A 21,558-nucleotide genomic window follows, 5' to 3' on the forward strand; every position below is an offset into this window, starting at 1 on the left:
TTAGAAAAATGCAAAAAACTGAATGGGAATGATTTTTTTTTGATTTTCAGATTTACTGATATTTGTCATCTTTGATATGTCTACTACACACATGTTATTAAAAAAGTATAAAAATCATGGATTTAAACTGTTTTTAAGGAAAAACAATTGGCATCTTAGTTTTTTCACACAAAAAAACACCTCAAAAGTTTAAAAGCCTCTTTCTCGTTATTTTACTTTTTTTGACATGTCGATAAATACAAACTTTAGAACAGCCAAAAAATTTTGACGGAATGTCCTATTGAAGTGCAACAAACAGTATTGTATGGGGAATGTTATTCTCTTTCCTAACACTCGTAAACCCTCATTTCAACGTCTGCCCAGAACGCCTCATATATAATCAACGGATTTATGGAAATTTTGGCTAATCGAGACTAAACGAAATGAATTTTTATTTTAATTTGTAAAATCTGTGTACTTTACCTAGGAAACTGCCCGGGCTGAACTTCTCTTCTTACATCGCACCATGCACTTACAAGCATCTGGGGGAGATATAATGAAAGCTTTTCATTTTAAATTTAGGATAGATCATTTGTCATTTGTGCATTTTTTTCCCATTTGAAGCAACAAAAGTTCTCAAAATCTAAAGACAGGTGCTTAACAAGCTCTGTGAATGCAGTATATTCCGAGAAAGCAATATTGTAGGATTCGATTTCAATTCAATTGTTGCCAAGTCATATTTTGAGTTGCGCATGAAATCAGCGTCCGGGACACGTTCTCATTCAGCTACGCGATGTCATGCACTGAACCAACAAATAATAGCGACCGCACGCGCATGTGCGTCGTGTCAACGCTTGCGCGCACCCATTCACGAATTCCCCGAATTACAAACCAACTACTAATAGAAATTTCCAAAAATACGTCACTTGACACATCTTTGGAAATGGCCTTCCATTATTGTTTTCTTCAAAATGACAGCATGCCAGAAAGAATAATTTCACAGGGAGTTTAGTGCCATTACTATCTTTAAACCAAGTAAGCTTTTCAACAATAAATTTGTCAGTTACTTTTTGGATGGCTGCAAATGATCTTCTCTACCTTTAATAGTATTCTACAGTACAGCAACTAATGACTGTCATGGGTAACATTTGGGAACATTTGGCAAGTTTTTTTTTTTTACTTTACCTTACTTTACAAACTGGACTGTCCAATTATAAGAGTTTCTCCTTCATTAGAAATAAAACCCAACAATGTCATACCTTACATTCTGACTGCATTTTCATGAAAGCTGTCGACACTTCGTCAAAATACATCGTGCAGGATAAGACCTCTAGTAGTTTGGTCTTGACTGCTTCTGGACACTGGAATTCCTGAAAACAATTCAGAAATTATAAAATAAAAAATTTAGAAATAAACTTCAATTCAGAATTTGTTTTAAAAATAATAGAGGTCTATGTCCGTTTAAGAACAGAACATTGGGCTTTTCTGCATTAGGGCCATATTCAAGAAATAACAGAGGATTTTGCAGGATTGAGGCTGTATGCAATTTTTACACGGAGGCAGTTGGAGGATTTTGCAGGATCGAGGTTGCAAAAATGCCTAGGGGGTTAGGGTTGATGATAATAGACATTGCATTGACACAAATCTTTTCATCATCTTTATTCTCTTAACTACGAAAACTCCTGAAATTTTAATCATGACAGAATCTTCCGGACCCGAAAGGTCATTTTAGTCTCTCAGAACTTCCTGCATTTATTTTTGGCTACTCTAAGTTGGCAAATATTTGCAGTCCTCCCTTTATTAAATTCCAAGGGAGACTCTACAGGGTGAGTAAATAAAAAGCGAAACCCAAGTGTTGGGACCATTGTTTTAGTGAAGTTCTGCTTGTAACACTTTCAAAACCTAGGATATGAAAGCCCAATTCACAAGCTTTCTTTTATGGTACAAGAATCATTCAAATCACTCATGTACTTTTCAGGTTACGGAATTTTAAACACTACCACTGTTTTAAAGTTCTGTCCACTGATCACAAAAACAATTCACACACATCCCTATGTGATTTGTTGTTGTTTTGCTGAAAGAACACTTACCTTTTTGTGATCCGTGGACAGAATTTTAAAACGGTGGTTGTGTTTAAAATTTTGAAACTGCTACAAGCAGAATTTCACTGAAACAATTTTCCCGACATTTGGGTTTATGTTTTTTTGTTACTCACCCTGTACAATACCTATCCCACAATTAATTTCAAACCCCCCTTTAAGCCTTTAGAAGGGGTGAAGAGAAAAAAATTGAAGAAAACGGTTAAGGACAAAGTACCTTGCCAGTCCGTGCCCATTCTTCAATGATGAGACCGATCACCATCCTCTGTATCGCTGACTTGCTCTTGATGTGGAAGATGAGAATCTGACCGAAGGACTCCGACGCGTTAAGCTCGGCAGCCAGTTTGCTGCTGGTGATGTACGGTGCAATGCGACCAAGTAACCTGAATGGTAAGGACAATGAGACTTGTAACTGCTCGCTGAACTTGGAGACAATCCGACTCGAGTTGAGTCAAGTCATTTTCAGGTAGTGACTCAAGTCAAATCAAGTCATTAGGCCAACAAGACAAAGTGAAGTTGAGTAACAGAGTCACATTCTTGCTCAAGTCCATTTGAGTCAATATCATTTTACGACCATCCTTGGTATCACAAACTGAGGCTAAAGTTTCTGGTACGTTGTGACAACTCTTGTAATTGCCTGACAACTTGGGACAAGTTCGGGCAAGGACCATTAGTTGACTAGTGGTTGATTTGTGACGTACCTTACGCCTGCGCACTGATAGCAACGTGCGAACGTCTCCAGTCAAACGATGGTCAAAATGTCATTGCAAAACTTCTGGATCCTGGCTCTCTGCTAGCGTTATGAATGCGCACGGCTATTGGTTACCAGCGATGCAACCAGCCCCAGTAGGTTGGTTCGAAATAGTCGACTAGCGTAGTCAACCACCGTCGACTAGACAGAGTTCGGGCAAACGTTAGTCGAACTATGGTTAACCATTGGTCAACTATAGTCGTTGCACGAACTTGGCCCTATAAGCTGGTAACGTGTTTGTTTTACCTTATTTTTAAGGACTCAACTGTTTAGGAGCTTTTTAATTGGAGTAATGTCTTTTGCTCACAGAATCGAGTTGAGCCAAGACAGTGACTCAAGTCGAGTGGAATCATTCCCTGGTAATGCCTTGAGTCAAGCTGGTTCAAATATTTCATTGGATCACTGATTTGAGTCATTACAAAACTGACAAGAAAGTGAAGCCAAGATTCCTACCTGGCAGTCCTTGTCCTAGCCTGCAGGACTACTGCCTCCCTGTCTGTCACCGATGCACCCAGCGCGGCATCCCCGCCAATGTACTCTCTGTCATCCTCTTTGATGGTCTGTTGGCTCTTCCAGCTCTTGTTAAGACCTTTGCTTTCCTGTCGATGTCAAACAGAATTGAAAACATCTAAGGTTACTTTAAACCTCAAAATCAAACTTTCCATTAAAATCCATCCATAGTGCGATGAAGGCCATGTCTGAAAGGGGTAGATTTGAGAGTACACCTATTGTTTTGTTTGTCCTTTGGTCGTATGTTTGTCCATAGGTAAGGGCACAAAAGCGTTCTGCTTAACCTTATACCTAAATGTTGTCATTTAATTTCACACATTATAATTAATCACTGTGTACATATCTATCAAATATTATACTAGTGACTTTTTTTAATGTATACATGTTTGTACATAATTGTAACGAATGCCATCATTGAAATAAATGTTACTACTACTACTCTCCAGAGGGACTTAAGATTGTATTTATTTTTCTGCTGTGAATTAAAAAGAAAACTTTACAGACCCATCTTCAATTTGAGAGAAATGTGTAAAGTGAAATGACCTTTCTTAAGTCTTTCTTTCTTTTTGCAACCAAAATCATCATAGTAAGTAAAGTCTTGTCATGAGCCAATATGGTACAGAAACGACTTGGAATATTTCTATTCCCCCTCGATGGGATGCTAGTCCATCACAGGTTACTCCCCAGCTAAATGTCGGTATCCATTTATACTCCTGGGTGGAGAGAGGCAGAGTGTGGGGGGGGGGGGGGGGGGTGAAGTGGCCTGCCCAATGACACAGTATATGGCCAGCAGCTGGATTTGAACCCCTGACCCTCAGATCACGAGTCACGAACCCTAACCACTAGGCCACTACCCCCTACAAAAATGTCATCATCCCCGCTACTTTTCACCTCTGTACGAGAGTTTGACCATGCACATAAAATCCAGCAGCCGTTCATATAAATAATCAACTGCTCCTGTTCCAACTGCATTTGTGACTCATAACATTTACTAAATGTATAAAGAAAGAAATGTTAGTTCACCTTGACTTTGTGCTTGGCCTCAATCATCATATGCATATCGATGGGGACTCTGGAAGGCTGCATGGCCAGGCACATCCATGCACTGATGTAAGGACATGATGCACCCACTAGGGTGTCTAGTGGGGACTTCTCTAGCAATGCATCCCATACCTATTGAAGAAAAAGACCAAAAAGTATGCACACCACAATGCACAGTCTTCCTAAACTGTTATGCTTTTGCATCTTCCTTTGAACATAAGATTACATGAATCAAACAATGATCTTTATAAAATAAAATTTGCGGCATTTATATTCCAATCTACGACCTTCCAAATTACAGATTTTTATGTTTTAGGTACCACAAATCTTGGAATTACAATCTGACCATGTTTTTTTGATTTTGTTTCTTTTCCTGATTAACACCTTCACTAACTCACACTTTACAACAGCACGACACAAAATTCAGTTTGAATAATGTTAGGCTTTTAACACATGGAAAAGGAATAATTTCAACTACCCAAAGATATTTACTTATTCCCTCACTAAAGAAAGAGGAGATCATGTATGTATTCTTACATTGCCAAGCAATACTGTGTGTTATTATTTATATCAGGCTTCCAGTGGTAAAAATAAATCAGCCTATTGTGTGCTTTCGTAAAAAGTATGTGGATGACTGCAATACTATGTCAATAAAGTACCCGGCTGACTACAGTAATATTGATATTGCACTCAATCCGGGCATTTTAGCTGGTTCCCGCACATTCTAAAAGCGTAGAAAGTCACAGTCAACCTATCAACAGAGCGTAGCGCTAGGACGCAGCGCGCAGCATTAGCAGGGTATACGCACACTGTTGTCAACAGCCACAACTAGCTTTGAGCGGCGCGATAATTCAACGAAATTTGAGAAATAAAGGCTGTGTCCTGAAATTGATTTCTTGCAGATTAAGCTAGTCAGCCTAATAAAAATAATAATAATGTATGATGGCATTTTTCGGGGAAGTTAAAGGGAAAATACAACATTTGCAAACATCAAAAAATAAAACTACCAAATTATTTTGAAATACCTTGCTGGACTGTTAGTGAATGACAGTGTAAAGCATCCTGTAAAATCATGGCACCTGGTATACTGTCATTTTCAAGAAAAGTGGTATTTTTGTATCAATTTCCAACGCTGGTCGGCCGACCAGCGTTGGAAAAAACTGGCTTTTTTTCAAATACTGGCCCCAATTGACCATCGCACTTGTTTGCAATCGATTACACACCTATGAACGGGTACAAGCCAGCTAAACTGGTTCCCTGACCTTACAATTCCCCAATGTATGTAAACTGCTCTGTTTCTTCTGATATGGAGTCAGGGAACCAGACTACAGGAAAATGATTGTTTTTCTTGGTTTTTATAGCATTTTCGAACCCAAAACCTCAAAAAAGTCAGTGTAACTATATTTGCTATATATTTCCAACCCCCCAATTCCATCCATTTCTGAAAATTACAGCAAAAGCAAATGATGTATATTCCCTTTAAGACTAAATTGCCTTGCTATAACAATATTGCACTCGTCTTCGACTCGTGCCATATTGTTATAGCTCGTGCAAAATATTCTTGTATCCCCCTCAAAACCATCCAATATTATATAACTATACCTTTTCAATGAGAGCCAGTATGTCAGGGTTTGATTCCAAGATACAACGCTGGAAGATGTGTCTCAAGGCATCCTGCAGGATTGGAGGCAGCCAGACATCCGTAGGAACCTTCACAAATAACAAAACAGTGAATTCCAATTACACTGCGAGTTAAAACAAATTGCAACCTAAGAAACTATGTTTATAGTTTTTAAGAAGGATTGTGCTGTTTTGAAATAATAACATCCGAACAAAAATTTCTGGCTGCCTTTTGAAGTTAAATGCACAGCACCATAGGTTCTTGGGATTAAATGCATCCCAAATTACCTGCTAACTGGCAATGATACTCAAGTGTCTTCCCCAGGAACACAAGGTTCAGGACCCTTTTTCATTCATTCATTCACTCACTCATACATTTATTTCCATATTGCTACAAATTGCAAGACACAAAATGAGTCAAAGAATAAATAACATTATATAAGAAACTGAATAAGGAGCATAAAATGAAATCGTCGCGTCAGTGCAACAAAGTCGTATCTCCTAAAATGGCATGAACGACGCAAAACGCGAGTTTTAGAATGTCAAAAGGTCGTATCTCGCTTAAAATAACCGGATGTACACGCAAAGTCAATGGACGTCGAGATACAACCTTGTTGCACGGAGCATATTCGCGCGAGATACGACTTTGTTGCAGAATGGAGTTACGACCTTGTTGCACTGACGCGACGAAATATGGTGCAAACTTGGTGCCGAATACTCAAATTATCCAATCACAATACAGTGGAACGCCACTAAACCGAACATTGCTATACCGAACATTCGGCTATACTGAACATTATCCTTGGCTCCCGATTTTTATGTACAAAATGTACTGAACACTGTTGTTGAAAAAAGTCAACAGATTAACAAAAAATCTACTGGTTATATTAAACGCTGCTTGGGTCATTTTTAAAACGTCAAACGACCAATGGTTAAATTGTGTTTGAATGTTGAAGAGTGATAGGTGCATGGCTATTATTTCCACACCCCTCCAAGGAACATAAGGATAAAGCCTCCTGTTGCTGAAGTTTCAAAACTCAAAAGAGGGCGTACTTCAAGTAGGGCACAAGAGGGCACTATTTAAACAGACAGATGTCATTTTGAGTACTGGCGGCTCAAAATCGCTATACCGAACGATCGCTATATCAAACGATCGCTATAACGAACCTTTTCTGTGGATCCTGCAATGTTTGTTATAGCGGGGTTCCATTGTAAAATCAAACAAAAACAGTATCAATCACCTGTTGATTATCTGCAAGTAGCAATGTGCAGAGCGTCTCCAACACTGCTCTCCTGACCGACGTGATATTATGCCTCAGGAAAGGCCAGAGTCTAGGTACCAGACTGGTAGTCGTCTGGCTAAGGCATGCCAAGGCTGCTGGGTAGGAGTTCAAGGAGGCTAGCAGGGTCATGATGCTGTTAGTGGATGCTGTCAGGTCATCGAGGTCTAAGAGGGTATCCCAGAGGGTGCTGAGGATTGTTGGGACCTGGCAGGGGGAGGGGAGATTGCAGGAGAAACACACAAGAAGTCATTAGTAATGGTAACATCTGCTGTACCAGATTGAATAGACCATTATCATGTTACGGCCATCTTGATTTTTTCCTATTCAAATCAATGTAACCAAAGCGAGGCTGGAAGGAAAAATTGTCTGGTTCCTTTTTGCACAAAAAACATTATCATTCAGTATTGTTCTTGGATACAGGGAACATGACTGAAACGGTGGCAGCATGATAAAGGTCTATTGCTGAACTGGCCAGCTGGCAAATGTTTCCTTCTGCAACCCAGTAAACTAATTTACCTCAACAGGCATGCATGAAACATATCACGTGATTGAAGTAATATATCATGAGATTTGAATTGACTTCATGTGGTTTAGTTTTCGAGCGAAGATCGAAGTGCAACCGTGGCATGGTATGTTATTGATTTACATCACCTTGATGCAAATTCATCTCATAATAGTAAGTTATATCCATAGAGCTAAATCAAATTACTAGAGCGCTGACTCATGTACAAAGTGATGCCTGCTGGGCGCATCCATGTTTGTGCACAGACCTATTGAAAATTCAAAATATAGTACAGGCTTTGGTACGGCTATTTGCATATCTGCATTTGTATTCTATACAGATGCGTTATCGAAGCCGATACGCCCAAAATCGAAAGGCACAATCAGTATTGAGTTTTACATTTTGCTCTGGGCAAACAAAATCGAGTACGCGTATCCACTGCAGATGACTTTTGCCATGACCTTTTTTAACCGTCATGACTTGCTTAATTTGTTTGCGTATGTTGTTCTTGTGCGATGCATTTAGAGTACACTTTCAAACTTCACTCCATCTAAATTCATTATAAATGTCTGCGCTCAGGACGGCTTCCGAGCGCGAGAATGAGGAGTTAGCGCTCTAGTAATTTAATATAGCTCTATGGTTATATCAGTACTTTTAGATATGTTGTGCTTAATCAAGTCCTGCTGATCAATATAAATAAATGTCACTTTTTTTCTGATTCATGACTCTGGAGGATTTTGTTTAAAGGTAAGCAAAGTCCGAGAACCATTCCGTTACTGATGCATGCGCATTATGGTCACTGACCATATTGGTTGCAGAATAAGCAATTGCGGCCAGCGGACCCCATGGTCAAATGGTTGCGAAATGTGAACTGGTTATCAAGAGGTCAGTAGTTCAACTCCCATTTAAGTTCAACTTCCGAACTTCAGACAAATCTTGGACAACACCAGGGATACAGAACTTATTAAAAAATGTGTAGATGGACAAAACCCAGTTTTAAAATTAACATCTTTGTAATGCCAAATTCCTTCTGAGAAACATATAGTCGAGACTTATGTTATGTTGATTGAGAAAAAAATAAAATATAGTTTGTGGAAAAATATTTAAGCAAAATAAGGAAAAAGAAAGGACGCAAAAGTGCAGTTTAATCATGCACGGGGTTATCAGTGTTTACCTGGGCATGACACACTCTAACTAGAGCTCCAGCTACTGGGTTGAGCGCTGCTGCAGCTACTGCCCTGACATCATCATCTACGTCTTGCAGACCACGTACGATGGAGGGTAGCACTGCTGGCAGTAACTCATCTGTCATCTCCTGCATGGGGGGGGGGACATATTGGTAAATCTTTGTAAGCTGTGTTCATCTAGCAGCTTTGGACGCTTTTCCATAATGCTGAACTTATAAGTTGGGTAATAATGCTTTCATACAATACGGCAGAACTAATTAAACAAGTTTCAAAAGGAAGAAAGCCAAACAAGGAAATGGATATGCTTTGCACAAAGTTTGCAATTGGAAATTTTATTATGCCACTAAATATGACCTTTTTTTTAAGTTTCAAAAACTTTCATCTGTGAGATTTTTATCTTGTATATAAGCCTGGAAAGTCATTTCAGAAAATGACCCTTGTTACTAAATTTGCCCTATACTGTGACACGTTGCCGAATTAGCATTTCTTCAAATTTGTTTTGCTTTGAAAATTTTGATTAAAAACAAAATTGTAAAAACATAAAATTGAATTGCACTAGAGTGTCTAAATTTGGCATACCAAGCCATAAATGTAACCCTCAAAATGACAATTAATTTTGATATGAGCATGTTTCACTTCAACAAATTGTGCCATTACAATGTTTATTTTTTTCTGGAAAAGTTATCAACCAACCTTCCTGACAGCCAGCAGATATTTCATCCCCAGCAGGCCGCCGTGCCTGACCTCCCATTGGTCCTGGGACAGTAGCTGAAGCAAGACCCCTAACACACCCTGCACACCAACGGTGGTCATATGGTGTAATACAACCCCTAGGGCTTGGGCACAGGTTTCTCTTACTGGGGCAACAACCTTGGACCGAAAAAAAAAATGTAAAAAAAGAATTATCTGTTAGAGAACCCTGGTTGGATTTTAAAAAATGGCAGATTAATGAACAGAGTTAAAAAATAGTTACTGGATTTTGTGTGTGCTGAGGAGATGAAAATGAATACATTGGGTTTTGTTCTTTTTGAACAAATATATATTTCCCCGATGCAAAACCCTAGTCACTGACTGTTTTAGCTATCATAATATATATGATTAGAATGCAGTGAAACGGAAGGTGTGTATAATAAGAAGCATCATGTTACTTCAAGTCCTTTGGCATGTCTCACCTCATCTGAGACAAAGTCCCCGAAACGGTCCAATGTCAGAACACAGAGTAGTCGCAGTGCCATGTCCTCCATCCACATCTGATTCAAACTCTCTTGCTAAATTTAAAAAATAAAATAATACATAAATGCATTTGAAACTTTCTCATCATCCCTTTTGGAAGATTCAAGAGGCCTTTATCTACTTACAACTTAATCTATTTCTGACCTTGACCTTGATCTATTGCTTTGTTGACCATTTTACTCAACAAACCAATAGTTACTAAAGGGCAACCTGAAAACCAGTTTTTGAAGAAAAAAAATACTTACATTGGAAATGATCTCTTTGTAACAGTTCATTTGAATAGATGTTGACTCAACTTGTGGGTGGATGACTTGTGATTGACTTGTGAGTTTTGACTGGACTTGTGATTGACTTTTAATTTACTTGTGATGACTTGTGATTAACTTCTGATTGACATGTGACTAACTTGTGATTTAGATGTGATTGGACTTGTGATCGACTTGTGATTGATTCATGATGGCCCATAATGGAATACCGAAGTGTGACGTCATTAAGAACCAGAAAGTGTAGTGCAAACGAATGGAGTACGCGCGTGTTGGTTCACGGGCTGAATCACGCGCTAATGTCTTTCACACACATTTTGTGCGCGTGACGTATTCACTTCGGTATTCCATGGGTTGATGATAGGACTGGTGCCTGAAACTGACTTCAAAGATACCGACCTGGTCCCAAGGCTGGTCCACAGACTTGCCAGCGCTCTGGCCGTGCACCTTGATGACTTCCCTGATGCCGGTAGCTGCTCCGTGCCGCACCTCCCAAGACTGGTGGAAGAGATCGGTGCTCAGCTGCTCACAGAATGAGGCAAAGGGCCACTCACCAGGCTAGGGGGGAAATGTAGCGTATCAGGTTTAATCAGTTTCAATAATTCCCAGTACAAGTATAGAGTGAGTAAAAAAAAAATGAAACCTACATGTCGGGATTATTGTTTTAGTGAAGTTCTGCATGTAGCACTTTCAAAATCTAGAATATGAAAGACCAATTCATAAGCTTTCTTTAAGTACAAGAATCATTCAAATCCCTCAGGTACTTTTCAATTTACGAAACTTTAAACACAAGCACCGTTTTAAAGTTCTGTCCACGGATCACAAAAAAGTGTGCGTTCTTTTAGCAAAACGTAAACAATTCACACACATTCCTATGTGATTTGTTTTGATTTTTCTGAAAGAACACTTAATTTTTTGTGATCCGTGGACAGAACTTTAAAAGACTATTTCCTACCCGTTTTCAGAGAGAGATATTAAAATGTTGAACTAATAATCGATAACATTGCATCACATGCAAGGCGAAAGTGAATATTTGAGGATGGCATACCTCTTCATAAAAAACATTGCTGTCTGTCAGTTGGTCTGACTGTTGCTTGTCTGAGAATGAGGACTGGCTGGCTATCTTGACAATCTTGGACTTTTTATTAGCTGGCTCATCACCAACACTCTCCATACTGAAAATCAACAAAGACCAAAATGACTCTGTATGCTCTGATAGTAATGGTTATTAGTTAAGCAGTTAGGTTTGGGCTAGATTTATACATGTCAAGTGTCAATTTTGATCGCTGAAGAAGTTTCCTGACTTCTTATTGACAAAAAAAAGATAATATAAATATTATTATTAATAAGCCAAATTGGTATTCCAACTTCTCATATGCATAACAAATTTGACGATTTTTGATTTCGGGTAAACACAGCAGGTAAATGCACACAACTCTACCGGGAACATGGTATTGGTAACCGAATCTGCATTCTGCAATGTTTCATGCAATAAAAAAATCAATGGAAAGTTTTGTTCCGATACAAGTTGGGGCATACAAAACGTCTAAAAAAATACTTCGCTATCCAAACTTTATGAAATGCTTGCTTCGGAATGAGACAATTTCAGAAATGTTGGTGGTACCCCTTTTTAGTTTGGCACACATACGGCGAATTGCTTATTCCGAAAGGCAAATCATCAAATATAGATGTGCACATGCGCAGTAGGAATATCAAACTGGCTTATTGTTTGTTCTCTTAGTTTCAGAGTTACTCATCCTTGTCAAGTTTGTTCCTTAAACAAGTTTCATGTCCGCTTTATAATTTTCTTATAGATTCTTTGCACTGCAACCATGTTTGAGGTACATGCCTTCATTTCAAAGGCACAAACATGAGAAGACTTCATGCACATTCATTGTTATTGAATTAAAACAACAAATACATGTACACAGCTCAAAGATGGCCCCTGAATGCAAAGGGTCTATTATGTTGTTAATGTTTCATATTTACACCATACCATGATTCAATTACATTTTCGCATGCTTTGGCTAAGAATGCTTTGAAAGCACTGCAATCTTATATCACACATTGAACGCCCGTGTAGAATTACAGAAAAACATCTTCACACAAGATTGCAGTGAGCAATGCCATATCAAACACAGACATGCTGTCAATAACTTGCAGTTCAACAAGTGACCTATTTGACATGTTTGACTAGGTCCCATAATATACCAGATTAAGGCCAACACAATCTGCGTTTACAGTAAAGCCCTAAAAATTATCCAGGTAAACTAATTCTATTTTGTAAGTTTTTTATGTTTGTCTGTCAGTCTGTCATACTTACTTTTTGTACCTACCGTAATACACTTTCAACAGTATTCTGTTTAACACAAAGAACTCACACAGGAAAGACTTTTTTTTTATTTTCAAAACCTACTTTTTACATTTTTGGGGGAAAATGTGGCAAAAAAATTGTTTATGTTTGTCTGACAGAATTTTATACTTACTTTTTTTACTTCAAATACCATTCATAAATACCTCAGACAGTTTAGCTATCCCTATTGGTCGAGAGCCCGTCACGTGGCCGGTATTAAACGGATGATAAAGACATGGCTAGCTGGTCTTAAACACTTTTCCAGTGTCACAATAAAATGTGGACTCCTAAAAATCCAGTGCCTCTTACCGTTTCATTGGTTGAATGTTCACAATCCTCACGTAGGCATGCGCAACACTACAAGCGAGTCAGAATTTTATAGTTCTAAATTCAAAACGCAACGCCCCAGGTGCGTTCTGCGTGACATCGCGCAGAACATGTTACGCGCGCGTCAATCTCCATAAAAGGGTTGTTTACATCTTACTCGCCAGCTGAACACTCCATTATTTTGCTAGAGGGATGTTTCAAAAAGCATGAAGTGAACTTGTTGAACAAAATCGGGATTTTTTGAACGAATTATTTGAATTTTTTTTACGGATAAGGTATTTATGAATGGGAATAAATATGTGCTCGGTCGGTATTTATCACTCGTTTAATACCGCTTAGAGTCTGGGTGCTGATAATTACCCTCGCCTCCGGCTCGGGTAATTATCAGCACCCAGACTCTAAGCGGTATTAAACGAGTGATAAAAACCTCCAGAGCACACATTTATTCCCTTATTACTGGTATGCTGTTTTACATATTTAAGAATCACATAGGGAAGACTAAATTTTCCAAACATTTATTTTAAAGGTTCAGTTCATCATTTGTAATTTTCGCATTATGTTTGTTTGAAGCAACAGAAGTGCTGAAAATCTAAAGAAGGGTGCTTATAAACAGCTAACCTGATGATTTTTAGCTCAGTGAATGCTGAATATTCCGAGAAAACAGTATTCTAAGATCTCGGTTTCAAATCAAAAGTTGCCGGGTCATGTTTTCAATTGCGCCTGAAATCAGTGTCCAGGACACGTTCTCATGAACTCGATTGCAACTACGTGATGTCACACACTGAACCGATGAATATAGCAATCGTGCGCTGTGTTTAGATGCATCCTTGGATCCTTGTTTTCTTCAAAATGACAGCTTGCCAGAAAGAATAATTTCACAGGGAGTTTAGTCCAATTAGTATCTTTAAAACAAGTATGCTTTTCAACAACAATTTTGTCGTTTACTTTTTGGATAGCTGCAAATGATGGGCTGTAGCTTAAATTTTTTGGGAAAATTTGGCAATAAAAAGTTTGAGGTCAGCAATCTGGGCGCAAAAAATCCAGGTAGGTCAGGTTACTGTAAACACATAAGTTATTTTTCATCAGCTAAGCAACACCTGACTCACTTAGTAAGTACAAAAATCCCATACTATTAGTCAGTACTCATGACAAAAGACTAAAATACTTGGGAGGGCAATCCCTCAGATTTCTGACACCTAATACTGTTTTGAGACGTGCCTGTTACATTCCAACCAATCACAAAACTGAAGAAAAACCAACAATACTCCATTTTCCACCCCCCTCCCATTCAGAACAATATAATCTGATGACGCACGACCTTGCAAACGATATTCAAATTCCCTTTAAACGCGAGTATCCAGTTTCTCTACAGCTGGACGGTTTAGTTCTGAAATCTTGCATAACTGTGTAGGCTACAACCCCCATTCAGACGCACCTAACTGTCTGTGGAAAACGAAATCTGATATGCCGCTGTGTTTGGCAAGTCTCTGTGTTCTGAAAGGGGAGAGGGGGTGTGAGTATGATAATTAGAACAGCAGGAGTCTTCTGATGGGGAATTCTAGACAGTATTGTTCAACTTGCAGCCTACGCAGTGTGACGATTACGAATGGGAATGACCTGCAAGATTCAGGTCAATGAAAACTTGCGTTACAATGGTCACAACTTGGTTCAATTTTCTTTGTCTTTATGATAATACTAAAAAAATGTTCAACACAAAAATACAATGAAAATCATCTATTTAGTCAATCTACTTGATGATACTTATTCAGAGAAGCCATTGACAGAATTTAAGTTTTAATTAAGGACATTGTTTTGACACAACATAAAGCCAGAAGCTGGATTTGAACCCTTGACCCTCAAAATACGAGTCATGAACCCTATAACCACTAGACACACTTTCCCCTATTGAACACACTAACCTTGAACCCATTGCGTCACTGTTTTCCTTGGAGCGTTGTTTCAGGAGTAGTTTGGCCTTACGCTTGGCTCGGTTTTTCTCCCGTGAGCTCAGGCCAGCACCCATCTGTGCCATCTCCTGGGCGACAATGTCAGCAGCAGAGGTCTGCAATTCAAAAAAAGTTGTTATCTTACTACCACTATAATAATAATATTAAAATACCGGAGTTTTATATAGCGCACGTATCTACCAACAAGTAGGTACTGAAGGCGTTGGTAATAATGTCTATTTTCAAAGACAGGTAAATGAAGTTTATGAGAAATTACGAGGCCCATTATGTAGCACCTTATAAGGGTTTACAAAATGCTGAGGCGCATATTGCAGCCACTGCCAGAAACACCAGGGCAAACCCCTTCTCTTAGCAATAAGTGAAACTGGGTTATTTAACGTGCATTACACAACACACGGGACCTACAGCTTTACGTCCCATCCGAAGGACGAAGCAATAATGGTGAAGTGCCTTGCTCAAGAGCACAAGCACCATGTTCCCCGTCAGGATTCGAACCCATGTACCACGGCACACGAGTCGAACACCGTAACCACTGGACCACAGCACCCCACTCATGTTATTAGCTGTCTACATTTGTTATTTTTACTCAACTTTTTAACCTAAAAACCAAGTCACTGGCGATTACTGGTGACAAATCTGTGCATTAAGCTAACGATCGATTTCACGAAACTTAATAATCTAAATACCTTGGACGAGGATGATAACAGCAATTACAACAGCCGTTTGAGTATTATTTTTTCGGTCACGAAACAATCAGCAAATCACCTCCGCCCGCCATTTTGTAAGCAGTTTTGTCCGACTTTCTTCGGAATCGTGTGGCAACTTGTTAAATGGTTTCGAATGATAAGTTAGGGTAGCCTTGTCACAATGACGTTTTGATATTTTTTCTTTTCTTATAAAATTATATAAGAATATTCAAGCCTTGTAATTTGCATTTTAAGGATGTGTGTGCAAAATAGCCAACCAAATAGACAACCAAATCTGTAAAAGCATGTAAACGTATACATGTATAACCAAACTGACCTACAAGTACTTTACTGATCAACTCTATGAAAACAGGAAAAAAACAGCAAACAAGAACCTACGGGAAGTTTGAGAGTATTATTGTCTGCTCCGGACGGCGTCTCCTTCTTCACCAGCAGGTCCTCATCATCAAACAACTCCTCCGAGTCCATACCCAGGACTCCGCCCACATCCAGGCCCAGACGCTTCTGCAACAGTCGTCTCTGCTTGGAGAGTCTCTCCTTCGGGTCCAAACCTAACCAGGTTTAGAGGGGAGAGAGTTTGCTTTTAAAAATGACATGTTTATTCCGTTTAAATATACCGAGCTTGAATGGATCATGCCGGGAAATCATGAATCTCTGATGCATGACTATGAAAATATACTTCAGTCAGGAGGCAGTGTTCATGAAGTGTGAAGCAAACTCTAACAAGATGTCATGAAATGAGAAGGAGTTCAAATGTGTTCAACTTATTTAAACTCAATTCAAAATTCTTGAAGTGAAATCACAAATGAGCATTCGCTTTCGCACAGTGTATCAATTATCCTCGATGCAATTTACGTGTAGAACACGATACAATATTACAAGTAAAATTAAGGTAAGACTCTGATAATATAGAAAAGCATTGGCCCTACTCATGTATACATAATTTACTAAATCCTCACTCCTCCTAACCTCAACTGCTTTTTCAGAATACTTCATCCCCCAACCTCACTTGCTTCCTCAAAGAAACCTCACTCCTTTCAACTTCACATGCTACCTCAAGACAACCTCACCTGTTCCTCAAGTAAACCTCACTCCTTCAATCTCACCTGCTTCCTCAATGAAAACTCACTCCTTCAGCCTCACCTTCTGCCTAAGGGAACGTCACTTTTCTAAACCTCATCTGCTTCCTCAAGGAAACCTCACTCGTCATGATCACCTGCCTCCTTATGGAAAAATCACTCATTGCAACCTCATCTGCTCTCTCAAGAAAACCTCACTCCTTCCAACCTCACCTGCTTCCTTAAGGAAAAATCACTCATTCCAACTTCATCTGCTCTCTCAAGAAAACCTCACTCCTTCCAACCTCACCTGTTTTCTTACGGAAACATCACTCATTCCAACTTCATCTGCTCTCTCAAGAAAACCTCACTCCTTCCAACCTCACCTGCTTCCTTACGGAAACATCACTCATTGCAACCTCATCTGCTCTCTCAAAAAAAAACTCACTCCTTCCAACCTCACCTGCTTCCTTATGGAAACATCACTCATTGCAACCTCATCTGCTCTCTCAAGAAAACCTCACTCCTTCCAACCTCACCTGCTTCCTTAAGGAAAAATCACTCATTGCAACCTCATCTGCTCTCTCAGGAAAACCTCACTCCTTCCAACCTCACCTGCTTCCTTAAGGAAAAATCACTCATTGCATCCTCATCTGCTCTCTCAAGAAAATCTCACTCCTTCCAACCTCACCTGCTTCCATAAGGAAACATCACTCATTCCAACTTCATCTGCTCTCTCAAGAAAACCTCACTCCTTCCAACCTCACCTGTTTTCTTACAGAAACATCACTCATTCCAACTTCATCTGCTCTCTCAAGAAAACCTCACTCCTTCCAACCTCACCTGATTCCTTAAGGAAACATCACTCATTCCAATTTCATCTGCTCTCTCAAGAAAACCTCACTCCTTCCAAACTCACCTGGGTCCTCAACCTCCACCTCATACTCAGTTCCTGCTGAGCCTAGCAGGGAGGAGCCGTGCCTCAGGACCCGACCCACGTCAAACTTGTCAAACCTCAGCTGGTCAGCCTCCCGCTGGTGGGTAGGTGTGGCGATACGTGGTGTTGCGGTCCCCGACGCACCCTCTGATGAAAGGCATTAAGATAATGGGTTTCTTTTGTAACATTTCTTGTGATCAACCAAGGTATTTTACTGAAAACCTAGGAAGTAATCTAAAAACAAATAAAAGTCATTACTGAGGTGTTAGTTTGCTTGCATGCATATTTTGCAAACCCTGGACGTTACCTATACCTAGTGGATAATTGTTTGAAAATTTTTTATTGACTCGGTGCAAAAACACCAGATGGTGCTTTGTGATTACTTTTGAAAGCTCTGGGTAGGGGAAAACCCTGTGTGCCTACTGATTTGCGCGTGTTTGATTTAGGTTAGTATGACTTATTGCATTATGAATGTGCACATGTGCAAGCCAGTATACTTGTGCATGCAGTCCACTTTAAATTTCTTATGCAAAATCTTACGATTTCAGCTGAGTAACATCGGTAGCATTGTTACTGTAACTCTGTAACTCAATCATGTCAATAGACTTCTCAAACTGAAACAACAACTATGTAACACCTGTGAGTTACCTTCTTTGATCTTCTTGATGGGTGCCCAGTGAGGTACATGCTTAGCTACAGCCTCTATGGCATGACCAGCTGCTATTCTGGTTTCCCACGTGGAACTTCTCAAATAAAAGTGAATCTGAAAAACAAAATAATATCTACCATTATGCTTAATGTCCTTTAACCAGTTCACGTCGGATGACGTGTAAACATGCAAAGGTTTTGCAGTATTTGGAATGGATGACGCATAAACAAGGAACGAGCAAGGCTGGAAATATATTCATCTGCGACCTGCTCGTATCAAGCGAGGCCGGAAATATCAGGGTGTGCTACCCGCAGATGACCGCCTGAACCCAGTGGATATTACACTTTTTGAGAAAACAGTGAAAAACCATGTTCAAATGTTTGATCACGAAACACGATTTCGTCAATAGAACTCTTTATTTCCAACAATTGGTCAATTCACCGATCGTTGTAAATCACCTACAATTCAGGATTTCTTCTAAATGACAGCAAGCCAGACAGAGTAATTTCATGGGGTGTCAAGTAACAATAGGATCTCAAAATTTCAAATAAGCTTTTGGATAAAAGTAACAATATTCACGATCTTACAATTCCAAAGACGTTTTTGATAATAATTTGCTAGGTACTTTTGGGATAAATGCAAATGATCCTGATGTGCCTTTAACTGATTATGGTTCTCGCTGAACTCTCCCGTTCTAAAGCCTGTAAAATCCACCAAAATCCGGTTGATTTTTTTCCAGGATCCTCAGCGAGTTTGAGTTAAGAATGTTCACTTGAACTCACCTTAGCTAGAAGGTTGTGGAGCTCATGTGGGTGGAGCCTCTGCACCTCCCCCAGCTGCTGGGCGGCCGCCCGTCGGGTGACTGGGGTGGACCCGGTGTCCAACAGAAGGAACAGACGATCCAATCTGCAGATGGACATAATAACAGATGCTGTGAATAACAGGACAATTTGAAAACCAAATGTCATCAAACGCTTCAGGCCTGCACTTTATCAAAGTCCTGCAAGTCTGTGCATATAACATGTACAATGACTGAGTACTTCTTGTGCTGATTGTACATTGTAAGGAGAACTGTTCACAGGCCCTTTCTTTTATACTTTTCAAAGTTTCACACCTCGTACATTTTCAAGTATATCTAAATGGTCCATTTGGGGGAGATGTTTTTCTGTTGCCGTTTCGTTTGATGAATTATTCACAGCATCACCCACGTACAATATACACGTAGATCCAAGTTACACAGTGACCAGCATGCTACAAAAGTAGGTAGCAATTACTTGAGGTCAAAGACTGTCATAAGTAATAGGTAAATTGATATGTTAAGCCAGTAGCTGCTATTGATGAATATTCCCCACTCCTGGGCCTCTGTTGATTCACGTAAGGGGTGGGTGGGGGGGGGGAGGGCTTGGGCTAGTCACCCACAGAAGGGTTTCTTAAGTCCGCCCACTACATGCAGTGACCAATTACTATGTCATCTGAGCTTCACATTAAAAATTAAGATGAGATGCTCTCCATTCAGCAGATTCCTGCCTTTCTTTCTTCCTTTGAAATTTCTGGCATACTCCGTTTCGGAGCTCATCAATGAACAACACAGTATACCCCCAACAATGGCCTATCAAATTACTCTTTACAGTAAGAAAATCGCAGGGTCATAAGCCCGCCCACAGACTATTCACAACTAGGGTGTTTTTTTTTGCCGTAATCACCAGGCAGGGAATTCACATGGTAAGTGGGAAGAAGATAATGAGCTGCATTGCATACATGTGTTATTTTGCTTGACTCTATCTCTCTCTTTCTCGCCTACGTGTAAAAGCAAAACAAAATAAAGTAGGCTGGGTTCGTGCTAGCAAAAACTTTATTAAAAAATTAAAGACATTTTTGATACAGATCTAATATTTGAAGACAATATCAGATGAAATAAAAAACAAATTGAAAGATAATGGAGGAAGACAAACATTAACTTTTGTTGTAAATTTCTGTAATCGATGGATTTGGGGGTTAGTAGTTTATAGAAAATGTTGTTACACTGACCTATTTAAAGTTTTGCATTCAGAGATGATGGACAATTTATTTTTGAAAATGCTGTTCTTGCAGTCTGGTTCCCTGACCCTACTTTAGACAAAACAGAGAAATGTATAGAAGTCGGGAAATTGTCAGGCCAGGGAACCAGACCAGCTGGCTTGCACCCATTCACGGATGTGTAACCGATTGCAAACAAAATGTGGAATAACTAAATTTTGTAAATTGGGGGCAGTATTTGAAAAAAAAGGTAATTTTTCCCCAATGATAGTCGGCCGACCATCATTGGAAATTGATACAAAAATTCCACTTTTCTGGAATACAGACATCACACCAGGCGCCATGATTTCACAGGATGCTTGAGACTATTTTTCACTTACAGTCAAGTAGGTATATGTACTTCATAATAATTTGGTAGTTTTGTTTTTTGCAAATGTCATATATATTACCTATAAAGTCCAGCATGAAACATACATCGGAACAATGCATCTATAGGCAAAACGTGACATGTATAGGCCTATCTACACATTTTATGAACCTACTTTTTCTCTGTCAAACATTTTTTTGGGTAGGAGGATACATACATAAGTAAGATTTCAAAACTTTTCTAAAATTGTTCATCATGAAATTCACATTTTCTTATGCAAATGTTTGTTTCATACAATCAAGTCCTTGAAATTTACTCATTCAAAAATTCTCTCAAATTTCCATCCGGCAGACTTTTCCTGAAAATGATTTCAGTTGCTCTCAAACATATTGAAGTGTGTTCATGATGTTAGTGCTTGTCACTGCAGGTACAAGTTGTTTATACAATCTGTATTACACAAACACAGAGTGAAGTAGGTCACTTTTGGAAAAGTCATGCATGTTATCAACCTCTGATAATGTCACCAAAGTTCAGTTTCATTTAGTTGGATAATTAATTGACACCATCAATTACAAAATGTAGACCCTGTGGGTGTCTCCAAGGGCATTCTTTTTTTTTCAATTTATCAATATTAATGATGCACAAAAAATTACTCATGCTTAGGCCAAACAAAAATAATAGTTCTGCTTCCGGTTACCCTACATGTATC

General features: G+C 39.2%; 1 protein-coding gene across 2 annotated transcripts in view; it reads right to left on the reverse strand.

Annotated features, from left to right (window-relative positions):
• Positions 1 to 21,558, reverse strand: part of LOC119738724 (TATA-binding protein-associated factor 172-like) — a 48,058-nt gene that overhangs the window by 23,688 nt on the left and 2,812 nt on the right. The window contains exons 2-18 of one of the 2 annotated variants that reach the window (XM_038213660.1): positions 19,249 to 19,372; positions 18,466 to 18,580; positions 17,800 to 17,964; positions 16,201 to 16,373; positions 15,068 to 15,210; positions 11,517 to 11,643; positions 10,868 to 11,026; positions 10,145 to 10,240; positions 9,666 to 9,842; positions 8,960 to 9,100; positions 7,242 to 7,487; positions 5,983 to 6,090; positions 4,363 to 4,512; positions 3,283 to 3,428; positions 2,296 to 2,461; positions 1,239 to 1,349; positions 463 to 521 (exon numbers count right to left, since the gene is read on the reverse strand). In XM_038213660.1, coding sequence (XP_038069588.1) covers positions 463 to 521; positions 1,239 to 1,349; positions 2,296 to 2,461; positions 3,283 to 3,428; positions 4,363 to 4,512; positions 5,983 to 6,090; positions 7,242 to 7,487; positions 8,960 to 9,100; positions 9,666 to 9,842; positions 10,145 to 10,240; positions 10,868 to 11,026; positions 11,517 to 11,643; positions 15,068 to 15,210; positions 16,201 to 16,373; positions 17,800 to 17,964; positions 18,466 to 18,580; positions 19,249 to 19,372 — 2,406 coding nt within the window. Of the gene's footprint in view, positions 1 to 462; positions 522 to 1,238; positions 1,350 to 2,295; positions 2,462 to 3,282; positions 3,429 to 4,362; positions 4,513 to 5,982; positions 6,091 to 7,241; positions 7,488 to 8,959; positions 9,101 to 9,665; positions 9,843 to 10,144; positions 10,241 to 10,867; positions 11,027 to 11,516; positions 11,644 to 15,067; positions 15,211 to 16,200; positions 16,374 to 17,799; positions 17,965 to 18,465; positions 18,581 to 19,248; positions 19,387 to 21,558 lie in introns of those variants that run through there. The other variant, XM_038213659.1, reaches the window with a different exon arrangement.

Source organism: Patiria miniata, unplaced genomic scaffold, assembly GCF_015706575.1.
Source record: "Patiria miniata isolate m_02_andy unplaced genomic scaffold, ASM1570657v1 HiC_scaffold_3, whole genome shotgun sequence".
In the NCBI taxonomy this organism is placed as follows: domain Eukaryota; kingdom Metazoa; phylum Echinodermata; class Asteroidea; order Valvatida; family Asterinidae; genus Patiria; species Patiria miniata.